The sequence below is a fragment of the Procambarus clarkii genome, chromosome 47, assembly GCF_040958095.1.
Source record: "Procambarus clarkii isolate CNS0578487 chromosome 47, FALCON_Pclarkii_2.0, whole genome shotgun sequence".
NCBI lineage: Eukaryota > Metazoa > Arthropoda > Malacostraca > Decapoda > Cambaridae > Procambarus > Procambarus clarkii.
The window spans coordinates 24,563,270-24,575,680 of record NC_091196.1 but is presented as its reverse complement, the minus strand read 5'-3'; the positions used below and the strand labels follow the sequence as shown (position 1 = coordinate 24,575,680).

The 12,411-nt window shown below is 45.2% G+C and overlaps 1 protein-coding gene across 2 annotated transcripts in view; it reads right to left on the bottom strand.

Moving 5' to 3' along the window:
* Nucleotides 1-8,599, bottom strand: part of LOC123762993 (sodium-dependent proline transporter) — a 43,351-nt gene extending 34,752 nt beyond the window's left edge. The window contains exon 1 of one of the 2 annotated variants that reach the window (XM_069302151.1): nucleotides 8,216-8,599. In XM_069302151.1, coding sequence (XP_069158252.1) covers nucleotides 8,216-8,221 — 6 coding nt within the window. In that variant the 5' untranslated portion in view covers nucleotides 8,222-8,599. Of the gene's footprint in view, nucleotides 1-646; nucleotides 873-8,215 lie in introns of those variants that run through there. The other variant, XM_069302150.1, reaches the window with a different exon arrangement.
* Between the last annotated feature and the right edge of the window lie 3,812 nt (nucleotides 8,600-12,411).

The window sequence follows — 12,411 nt, the reverse complement described above, 5'->3', positions numbered from 1 at the left end:
CAAGTAACACTAGCCTGTGTCAAGTGACACTAGCCTGTGTCAAGTGACACTACCCTGTGTCAAGTAACACTAGCCTGTGTCAAGTGACACTAGCCTGTGTCAAGTGACACTAGCCTGTGTCAAGTGACACTAGCCTGTGTCAAGTGACACTAGCCTGTGTCAAGTGACACTAGCCTGTGTCAAGTAACACTAGCCTGTGTCAAGTGACACTAGCCTGTGTCAAGTGACACTAGCCTGTGTCAAGTGACACTAGCCTGTGTCAAGTGACACTAGCCTGTGTCAAGTGACACTAGCCTGTGTCAAGTGACACTAGCCTGTGTCAAGTAACACTAGCCTGTGTCAAGTAACACTAGCCTGTGGCAAGTGACACTAGCCTGTGTCAAGTAACACTAGCCTGTGTCAAGTGACACTAGCCTGTGTCAAGTGACACTAGCCTGTGTCAAGTGACACTAGCCTGTGTCAAGTGACACTAGTCTGTGTCAAGTAACACTAGCCTGTGTCAAGTAACACTAACCTGTGTCAAGGAGCACTACCCAAGTAACACAAAAGAATATCAATGAGCACAATGAGAATCAATTAACGGGGCTACCTCCGCCCGCAGCACTCAAGCAACACTAGACGGAACAAGCAACAGAGAGTTACTTACGTTAACTTTGTAAGAGTATGATGGCATGGTTGCTACGTGCTGGAGCTACTCTGGAGTGTCATGTGTTGCTGGTGTGCACACAGGAGGCTCCTCGTGGCGGCCTTGACGCACACGGTTCCGTACACACTGTGCCTACACTTATGTACACCTGGCCACCACACACACCAGGACGGAGACTCGGCGCGCGTCTACACCCTACGACGGCCACACCTGCACTGGAGACTTGGGTGACTGACACACGTTCTCGCTCTCTCTCTCTCTCTCTCTCTCTCTCTCTCTCTCTGTTTCTCTCTCTCTCTCTGTTTCTCTCTCTCTCTCTCTGTCTCTCTCTCTCTCTCTCTCTCTCTCTCTCTCTCTCTCTCTCTCTCTCTCTCTCTCTCTCTCTCTCTCTCTCTCTCTCTCTCTCTCTCTCTCTCTCCCCACACATCAACAATAGACTACATGATCAAATGGTTAATCTGTATCAAGTAGACTTGTCCAATTCAAAATTGGTTAAGCTAGGCTACACACTCGCTCTCTCTCTCGCTCTCTCTCTCTCTCTCTCTCTCTCTCTCTCTCTCTCTCTCTCTCTCTCTCTCTCTCTCTCTCTCTCTCTCTCTCTCTCTCTCTCTCTCTCTCTCTCTCTCTCTCTCTCTCTCTCTCTCTCTCTCTCTCTCTCTCTCTCTCTCTCTCTCTCTCTCTCTCTCTCTCTCCACACACCAACAATAGACTAGATGATCAAATAGTTAATCTGTATTAAGTAGATTTGTCCAATTCAAAATTGGTTAGGCTAGGCTATGTTAAGGTAACTAGGCTAGCAATGTTGGCATTGATGATGCATGGCGTTCATGGGCTTCAGTCTGTATGTGCCAGTCTTAACTAAGCTTAACGAAATGTAGGTGTAGCTTTACACGTGAAGAACAACACGTGAAGATCAACACGTGAAGAACAACACGTGAAGAACAACAGTTTACCCAAATTTTCCTTAATTTGCATTTGACTCTTTATTTGTGTTGCCTGCCGTATACATAAGCACTGTATATGTGTGTACTCATCTATATATGCTTCCCAGGCAAGCCTCAGCTCCTGGCCCCTGCCTTTCAATTTATTATTGTAACCGATCTTGCTTTTCATTATACCTGATTTTAACAGTATGTCACAAGTGTGTTGACTACATTCCTTTGTGATTCATTGTGTGTAGTCACACTCAAGTGTAAGCTCAGGTCCTTGTCACTCAGGAAGACCAATGTCTCCAACAAGTAGTTCTGGTTTACGGGACAATCTTGCCATAAATACATCTCGGACATTTCTTAAATAATCGTACAATAGAAAAAGGAAAGTGTAAGAGAATGGGATTATGAGGAGAAACTCCCTGAACTGACGCGAAATTATATTTTATCGTTTTTCTGGTCGAGCTGGTATTTATACGCTTACCTAGTAGTGTGTACGAGGGGTGAGCTCTAGCTGTACAGCCCCACCTCGTAGCTACTGTACCTGGTACATTTATACCTACCAGACCTGCCGTTTTTATGTGACAGTACAAGGACAGTACTATCATACCTGTCCTTGAAGCTCTGAATGATTACTTTCGCCACCTCTGCTTGATGCTCGCTCCATCTCTCTAACACTATCACTGTATACCAGTATCTCCTTATATTATTATAGCTTAGCTCTGCTTCATCCTGTGTCTCCTTGTTATCTTCTCCCTAACCTGGAGAGACTATCCATATCTATATTAACTTATGTCCTTCAGTATCGTATACAATGTGATCATATCTCCTCATGTTCTCTCTTTCTATATCGTTAGCTTTAATACACGTGACTGTTTAGCAACTGCCTTATAAACTATAGCGTCCTTGTCTCTTCTGCTAAGCCTCATTACTTTACATTTTTAAAGGTTAAACTCCAGTAGCCATTTGACCTCCCATTCCTGCAGCCTGTCCAGGTTCTCCTGTCATTATGTAATCGTCTTCGCTCCTTAATCTTCTCGTCATTTTAGCATTAACTTTCAACATTGACAAGTACGACTCTACTTCTTCTGGAACGTCATTTACATTAATCATGAATAGTAGTGCTCCAAGTACCGAGCCTTGTGGGACCCCCACTTGCCACTGTCCTCCAGCCACTCTCTTTCTCAATACATCTCACTCTTTCTTATTTCTAAGATACACTCCACTGCAGTAAGTTATCTATCCAGTTACCCAAGTTATCTGCTTCTCCAACCTATATATCAGCCGCTTGTCCGCGGCAGAGTTAAAGGTTCTTAAGCAGTCTAGCAGATTACAGTCCATGTCCATGTCTTGTGGTGCTACTGGTTTGTGTACACACAATTACTCTGGGTGCCTTCAGCCTCCTTTACTTTCTGGGCCGTGCTCGTCACTCTAGCTTAATTTTAAGGCGCTTCTATACTCCTATTATGTTGTTCACAGATCTCCTTTCGCTTTTATTAGTGCAATATCTTGCCGCACACTGTTGATTGTATTCTTGCACGGCTGTATAAAAGCATTGGCTATTCTTTGGCAGTAACAACTCTTATTTTTACCCTGCCTCTCTCCTCTTCTTATTCTCATGTACTTATTTCTGGCCCTCCATGCTGGCCTCGGTGCTCTGTTATCCCTATGTTGTCCGCGTCTGGCCTCCTCCTGCATTATGAGCTGAACCACGAGTGTGTCTTGTTCTTCTCTACTGCCTCCTGAGAGGTGTATACTGTGTGTGGGGTGTGTCTACTGATGGGGCCAGCAGCCGGGGCCAGGAGCCGGGGCCAGCAGCCAGGGCCAACAGCCAGGGCCAACAGCCAGGGCCAGCAGCCGGGGCCAGGAGCCGGGGCCAACAGCCAGTGAAGGAAGGCATCGGTTGGAAAGACAATCAAATATTAATTAGCTTGTAGATCAAGGAAGGGAGAGCCAATGACGGAAACAGACTTGAGTCACCCCGAAGCCAGGAGGTAATGACTTGATCACCCAATTAACTACGGTGTCTCCATCGCCCTCCCCGCTGACCGCTGGGACGCAACCTCCACTTCCATCCTCTTACCTCATCACGTGCTGAGGAAATCCTCCAGGAATGTACACCTCTTATTTATTGATCCCACACAGCAGCGGCGCACTCTTTCCTCCTCTCTCTTTATCAGGAGAATTGATCTCACAAGTGTCTACGTGAGAGAACATGTTCCTCTTGCGAGTCAGGCTGTGAATAAATGATCTCAAATGGAGTGATGTTCTAGACTAATGGCACAGTCAGCACGAGGCTGTTATTGGCTGAGCGCCTTGTGTTATAAAATCAGTTTTCTGGTTGTCCACGAAGTTGGATCAGGCGAAGAACCTTGAGAACGGTGGCCCTACAGACAACAGTCAGACCGCCAACATGTGTCTGGTGCTGAAGACTGGTGTTCTCTGACCAGTCCAACCAGGGCGGGTCAAGACTGGAGACGAGTCCATGTGTGTACCCTGACCACAGTCTGAGGTAAGAACCGTGCTACATGCGGGAGAGCGCTGTGTGCTCAGGGCTCTGAGCACACAGCGGGCTCAGGGCTCTGAGCACACAGCGGGCTCAGGGCTCCCGAGCACACAGCCCCAGCAAAAGGACGAGCTTTTGGAGCAGCCCGTCTTCCAAACAAAGACACAAAAGTGATTCCATGCACCCGCCAAACCCCCTGTTTATGAATGAAAAACGGTTTACACACAACTGATTTCATTCGAACACTTCCGAAACAAATGCTTCACTGACGAATTTTGTTCGAACCCCAACGCTGTAAATGCTTCACCCACGTACTACAAATACAAATAATCCCCAACAGAACCTAACTACCTAACTCAAGTTAGGCTTAAATATTCAGCACATTCTAATATGTAATAATATTACTTCACATTTGAGAAAATACAATTATGAATGCGCAGAACGATAAAACTAGTAGATGTGTCTTTGGGGGTAGGTGGCCACCCAGGCGAGTCTAGGCTGAGGACAGGTGTGTTTCTAACAATAATAACATTTGATTGGGAAGTTGCTTTGCCGGGGAACTGTACACAATGTAAGCAAAGTCAGCCAAAGATTGATAAAAAAAATACAAGTTGGTAAGCAGATGCGTCGATGCTTGAACCACGTCAAGTCTACGTCAACATATAATACCAGAATAAACAAGAACTCACAGAGCTGTAAACCAGTATTTACACTGCAGCAGGAGGGTGTAGGAGGGTGACGGCGGTGACACGTATTGCTGCCTCATCAACACCGAGGTATTCAGTCCAACACCTTGCTGAAGGCGGCTCACACGTCCGTCATGACCTCAACCCTTGTACACAGGTACACTCATCAAAGGTGCCAACGACCAGGAGTGCCACTACAGCGGTTGTTGTCTGACACTCTCCACGTGACACCAACCAGACGACGCGGTCGGTTGCTCTCCGGTGATTGTTTATCATTATTAAACGTAATAGAAAATAAGAAAATTATAGGAGGGACTAATTAAATATTTATTTTAAGTTTATCTGAGTGGCAAGGCTCTGAATAGTTTCCCACAGTCGGGGACATGTAGCCTGTTAGCTTTATCATCATTCCCTTTGGCCAAGCACTGACCTTTCCCAGGATGGAAACCCCAACAGTTGCCTAGCTCCCGGACACTTGTTTACTGCTAGGTAAACTGAGGACTCAAGTGAAAGGAAACGTTGCCAAAGCACTTCTGTCCTGCAGCGGGAAATGAACTCTGGACCTTTAGGGTGTGACCCAACTACGCTGACCACTGCGCCAGAGGCACTGACACATATATAACATTACTGAGTACAGAAGCGGTCGTGTTTGAGCTCTGTATATGTTTATGTTGATACATCATATTTGTGCTGGTGTTATAGCCCTCTGTACCTCCCCTCCCTCATGCTCTCCCTCCCTCCCTCCAGAGAGAGAGAGAAAGAGAGAGAGAGAGAGAGAGAGAGAGACAGAGACAGAGATATGAGGTAGAGAGGAAGGCGGAGACTTCAACGAGAGTGAAGTACATAACCTTGCCAACTGTGACAGCAAACACCCTAGACTTTCTCCGCCGCCACCTGTGTCTAGCAGGTGTCAACACCTTCACACTCTGGAGAGCAACACAGAGCGTGCAGGACGTAAAGTGTTGCAGGGCGGAGGTTAGAGGCGTGTTGCTGGACTACACCTGGGTGTACACGTGTACCCCCTCTCCCACCCTCATGTGATGGTATTACGTATGGAAAGTTAGTGAAGAGTGGCGCTGTCATCCATATTTGTCCGGTTGTTGGAGCAGCTGGCTCGCTACCTCCACCATGGTCTCTCACCACCACCACCATGGTGACGCTCTAACACCACCACCACCACTTGGTGACGCTCTAATACCACCACCACCACCTTGGTGACGCTCTAATACCACCACCACCACCTTGGTGACGCTCTAATACCACCACCACCACCTTGGTGACGCTCTAATACCACCACCATGGTGACGCTGTACCGTAACCACTACCGCCTGGTGACGCTGTAACATTGGTCACCGCCGACAGTAATCTCACGCTCCGTCACTTTCCTCCGGCAGCCGATGGTGACAATCACTACCTTCGTCCTCAATACGCTCATTATCGTTTTGAAACGCATGATACAGTGCTCGTCCACCAATCAACGCTAGCCTTCGTATGACGTCACGCTACGTCCACCAGCCACCGCTGGGATTCATGTCATGGGTTGCCTCACACGGTAGTGATGGGTTAAATCCCTCTGACGTCATTAATCCTGGTTTGATTACATGTGAAGTCTGGCTAAATCCGTCAGTGCAGGCCCCTGGCAACTCTCATGTCTTGTGCAAGCCTATCATTGTTTTGAGACACTTCCAATCTTCAATTGTCATTTGCTGAAATATATAATAATAACCTAAAGTGAACAGTTCAGATTTTAAAGACAGGAAGATAAAAAAATATAAAATATTATGCGAATACTGAGATGTAAATAATGGTTCATGCCAGCGACGTCTGGCATCCAGCCCACGTGACGGCAACACCGCATCCTCCAAATATGACGTCATATTTAGATTTAGATTTAGATTTATTATTCAAGTAAAGGTACATACATTGAAGATGAGTTACAAAAACAATATTGGATTTAAAGCTAGAGCTAGTACATACAATACCTAAAGCCACTAATACACATAGCGTTTCAGCCACCATTGTGAGGTATACTCTACCTGAGGCTAACAATTGTCGTAAATTTGTTCGGTAGCGGCTCGCGAAATTGACATACCGTCCCGTTTTCTGTTTTGGGTCCTCTGGTAGGTTAAGAAAGGGCACTTTAGTACGATAGTTTCTAGACGTAGCTAGCGGTGTGGAACGCTTGAGAGACATTAGAAATATTTGTAAAATAATAAATCCCACATTGATTGAGTTAGGAAAACACTATTTGTCAAAAATATATACTGTTCTGCTCTTGAAAGATTCCCTCATTTTGCACCCGCAAGATAACGTAAGATTTTAAGGGTTGACAATGCTAATCGTCTTGTTTGAGAAGCTGTTCACTTGAGACAGTTAAGCAAGTCCCAGCTGTGTCTGGGTACAAGTGACAGGATGAACAACCCAGCGGGTTTTTCCTAAGGAGTGTTGTACATGCTGCTATGGCGGTGTGTCCACTCACAGGATGAGTCGCGCTGCCTAATAAACTCGCCCCTCGGGGCAAAATTAAAAAAAAACGGTGAAGCAGGTGTGGTATGAGAGCAAGCAGTGAGGCAGGTGTGGTATAAGAGCAAGCTGTGAGGCAGGTGTGGCATAAGAGCAAGCAGTGAGGCAGGTGTGGTATAAGAACAAGCTGTGAGGCAGGTGTGGCATAAGAACAAGCTGTGAGGCAGGTGTGGTATAAGAGCAAGCAGTGAGGCAGGTGTGGTATAAGAACAAGCTGTGAGGCAGGTGTGGCATAAGAACAAGCTGTGAGGCAGGTGTGGCATAAGAACAAGCTGTGAGGCAGGTGTGGGATGAAAGCAAGCAGTGCTGCAGGTGTGGCATGAGAGCAAGCAGTGCGGCAGGTGTGGGATGAGACAGAGCGACACACCCGCCCTGGTAGCATGACACAGGAACCACCGCCAGTAACCGTCACACAACACGCGCCTCACGGAGACATGACTGGAACACAGTTTATCTGGCCACACCTCCATCCACCCGGACCTCTCGCTAGACCCAAGGCCTCCATTCCTGCAGGTCCGGGTTCAATCCCCCGGTGCTCCAAGAATCTGTACACCGTTTCTTCATCCCGTCCTCATAACCCATCTCCTGGTCCTCGTATCCTTCCCAAATGCTACACAACCACCCTAGAGTCTCGCTTTTTGGAGGACACGTGTAGTGGGAAGCTGGCATGGTGCACCCATAATGTGGGTGGATCAGTGACTAGATGAGTCAATGGATGGGCCCGTCACTCAGGAGGTGGATAGGCCCGTGGGGGGTGGGATGGATGGATTCGTGGATGAATAGATGAGTAAAAGCGCTCATAGATGGTTGCGATCATTGATGAATTGGTGCGTGGATGAGTTAGAGGGGAAACGGATGAGTGAGTGAGTGAGTGAGTGAGAGGGGACAAGAAAGAGCCGTGGGGAAGGGTATAAGGGGGACGTACCCTCATGACAGTGCTGAGTGTCTCAGAAGCCTCCGCTGTCTCCTTCCGTCAGGGCGACTAGTGTCCAGCGAGGTCCTCTCTCTCTCCGTGGCTCTTGTGGGAGTCTCCGTGGCTCTTGTGGTAGTCTCCGTGGCTCTTGTGGGAGTCTCCGTGGCTCTTGTGGGAGCCTCCGTGGCTCTTGTGGGAGTCTCCGTGGCTCTTGTGGGAGTCTCCGTGGCTCTTGTGGGAGTGCGTGTATCGCTGCTGGAGGTGTCCGTGTCTACTGGGGTGTATTACACCTTGTGGAGCGCGTGACCGTGCCTATCACAGAGCACCACCAGTGTCCCTCCGACACGGAGCTCCGGCACGGCAGAACAGTGTTCCAGTGGCTACCTGGCCGCGACTAGTGTCTCCGCCACGGTTGCCAGATCTAAATTGCGGAAAGTAGCGAGCTGACGGTCTAAAAGTAGCGAATTTGTAATTAGAGTAGCCCAATATTTTTTTTAGTGAATGATGTGGGTTTCAGAGTAATATATTTTGATATATAGAGTACATTACACGATGTTAATTGTTTTATTAATATTATTTCTGCACATACACACACACACATATTATATATATATATATATATATATATATATATATATATATATATATATATATATATATATATATATAATATATATGATAGTTCAAGTGCACTTGAACTTGAAGTGGACTTTAATGTTTTTTCGGCAGCTTTATTTCCTTAGTTTCCGAGCTGTTTTCTTTACCGTGTATGTTGTAATAAACTATTCCTATATTTACAGTTGTTTCTCCCTGTGAAGATTATTAAACAATGGTATTATAAGGGCGCGGAAGTTCAGCCTGGCCAGGGCCGCCAGCAGCCCTTGGGCCCGCCCCGGCAGCACTCAGTCTTTAATTTGGCACCTTTGTGGCACCTTTGTGGACCTTGGTATAAGCCTAACATGTATATATACACTGGCTGCCTGTCCCCCTACACAATGATTTATTATTACCTATTATTTTAGCATTTCATTTAAATATTAAATAAAATAATTCATTTAATTATTATAGTAAGTACTTAATAATTTAATAATAAGTAGTAAGTACATAAAAATTATTAAAAAGTACAGTTTAGTCATAGGAGATTCCTAGATTGTAATTCACTACCAAATTTCAATATATCCAAGTATTTTAGTGTGAAATACTGTTATTATATGCATAAATTGTTTTAATAATATTACGCTTAACCCTTGGACTGGACGGTAGAGCGACGGTCTCCGTTTCCTACAAGTCCGCGTTCAATCCCCGACCGCCCAAGAGGTTGGGCACCATTCCTTTCCCCCGTTCCATCCCAAATCCTTATCCTGATCCCTTCCGAGTGTTATATAGTCGTAATGGCTTGGCGCTTTCACTTGATAGTTCCCCCATCCCTCTGAACAATATTACGAGAGCAGTATTTACGGGCTATTCATGCCCGTGCCACCTCTTGGGTGGCTTAATCTTCATCAATCGAGAGCAGTACGTCCTAACCAGACGTTATATGATGATATCCTGAACAGTTGATAAATAAAAGTAATTGCAGAACTCCAGTTATCTAATACTTATCATATATGGTATAAAACCTTATCATAAGCCAAGGGATTTGTAGATCAGTGTTTAAAGGGAATTCGGAAGTAATAATAACACAGCTAATGCCATCTGTCGGTAGAAGAGAACACTATCAACTGGCTGGTCAACAGTGGCCATAAGATACAGCTTACGCCATCTGTTGACATCACATTACACTTATAACAAATTACCCCACAAAATACAACTAACGCCATCTCTGTTTTTTTCCAACGCACTATAAATAGCCAAACAGCAACCCATAAGGCGGGTTGTTGTGCTCGGGTAGGAGGTTCCTAGCTCCGCCCCAAGATGGTATGGGGTGCATAATAAATGGCATATCATTGGTAGAAACTCTTTGTTGACATTCACACAACAGCCAATCACAGGAAGGGATCAGCTATAGGTGCCATCCACTTAATAAATCATCTTAGTTCAGCCCACCAGTCCTGCTTATGGAATTCTGCTTTAACTTTAATTTACCCCAAAAAGTGAAGTGTTAATTATTTAAAGCGTTAATAAAGTGATTATTAAATATTGCAGGATGTAACAAGTGTTACAGAAACATGGGCTGGCTACCTAACTTGTGACGTCATCAGTGGGAGTTGCCTTGACACAAATAATGATACTCGGCTCTGCCCTCTTACTCGAGTAAATTATTCAGTTAAATGGAGATTTCTGTCAGGTCCAAACCAGAAATTGGTGTTCTTTTTCACAACAACCTTGTTGTTGTGCACAAGGACCTATTTCTTAGTATAAATTTTATTCATAAAAGAGTGTTGGTATTCCCTGCAACAGCCAATCACAGGAAGGTATTTCTGGAAGCTCGGCCTCCTTATGGACTCAGCACATCGATCTAGCTCATGGCTCGCTGTTTCATCTCTTGTATATACAAACTATGACTTTGTTCAATTACTGTTATAATTAATAATATGAGATATAAAAGTTTTTACACAAAATCTCTAAATTCTGCCTTTAAATGGACTTTGTCTGGTATACATATAAACATACACCAATTTATTACCGTTCATCCATTATTAATTTCAAATGTAATGTATACTGTTTAGTTTTTTCCTCTCGCCATTACTTGGTGCAATATTTGAAAGTTGTCTATTTATTTATCGATCTATCTATTATCTTGTATTTATATATACAAGTTTCCGTGCTGGAAGAAAACTCTGCATTGAATTGGGACTAATTTATTAAATAATATTATTTAGTATTAATTAATATTTACAATTATTATTAATTACAATTATTTATAGCTTAGTTACTTTCATGTAACTCGCAATCGTACATTCTTAACATTAATAGCCCAAATTAGCACATCTTGCTTTTAAATTAGCCCAAAAAGTAGCAAGTAGCGAAATTAAAAATTTGGGAGCGCGGGGCTCTCAAAAGTAGCCCAATTCGCTATTTGTAGCCCAAGCTGGCAACACTGGTCCCCACCTGGTGTTCCCAGCACTCCCTCTCTTCCCCCTCCCACCTGACCCCTCCCACCTGTCCCCTCCCACATCCCCCGTCTCAAATTCTCCTACTTCCCTACATATCCAACTGCACTTCTTCCTTATGTTCCTCCTAATCCTCCTGCTTTCTTGGCTTCGCCTCCCCCTAGAGTGTAGAGGATAGCACTCTCGCCCCGCTAGCCTCGTGAAGAAAAATGATCCGGGTTCGAGCCTTGGGCAGCGAGGAACGACTGGGGATCGATCCTTAGGTGTTCACCCGTGTTCACCCAGCAGTAACTAGCGACGTCAACCAGGGGGAGCTGCAGCTAGTATGGTTAGGGTTAACAGGAGCTGTGTGAAGGAGGAGTGTTTCTCTAACCTCTCCCACCTCCCTCCCACCTAGCCCCCTCCCAGCTCCCTCCCACTTAAAATCAATATAGAAAAACTACAAAGCACACCTCGATTCAGCATCGCTCCTGTGCCAGGTAAGTCCACTACGGGCTCACCATAGCCCGTGCTACTTGCCCCGCTCCTGTGCCAGGTAACTTACGGGCTCACCATAGCCCGTGCTACTTGGAACTTGTTTCGAGTAGCTGAATCTATAACAACAACAACAAGTACAAAGGTTTATAATAAGCTTGGTGCCTGAGCTACGAGGGCTAAGTTATGAAAATAGGTTAATGAAGGTTGATCTCCCAACCGTACAGGATAGGAGGAACAGAGGAGATATGATCACAACATGCAACATACTGAGCAGAATAAATAAAGTGGATAAGCAATTCCTCTCCCAAATGGTAAAGGTAGGACAAGAGGACACAGGTGGAAGCAGGAAACTCAAATGAGTGGAAGGAATGTAAGGAAATACTGGCGTCCTGTACGGCCGGTCAACAAGGAGGAATGCACTTAAAGAACAAGTTGTACAAGACACTTCCTCCCACAACTTTAAGGCCTGATTCGACAAAGAAATTCAAGGTCAGAATAGTTAAGTTGTAAGGCAACAGAACACTATGTGTGTTAGTGACTTTACAAGAATGTATAAATATCAATGCTTTGTCCTCTTATATACCCACTGTACCTTCTTGTATATGTATATATAAATACATACGGTACAACAAGGCTAGTAGGCGGAGCATGGAGAGCTGGACCTCTCTCCTGTAGTCA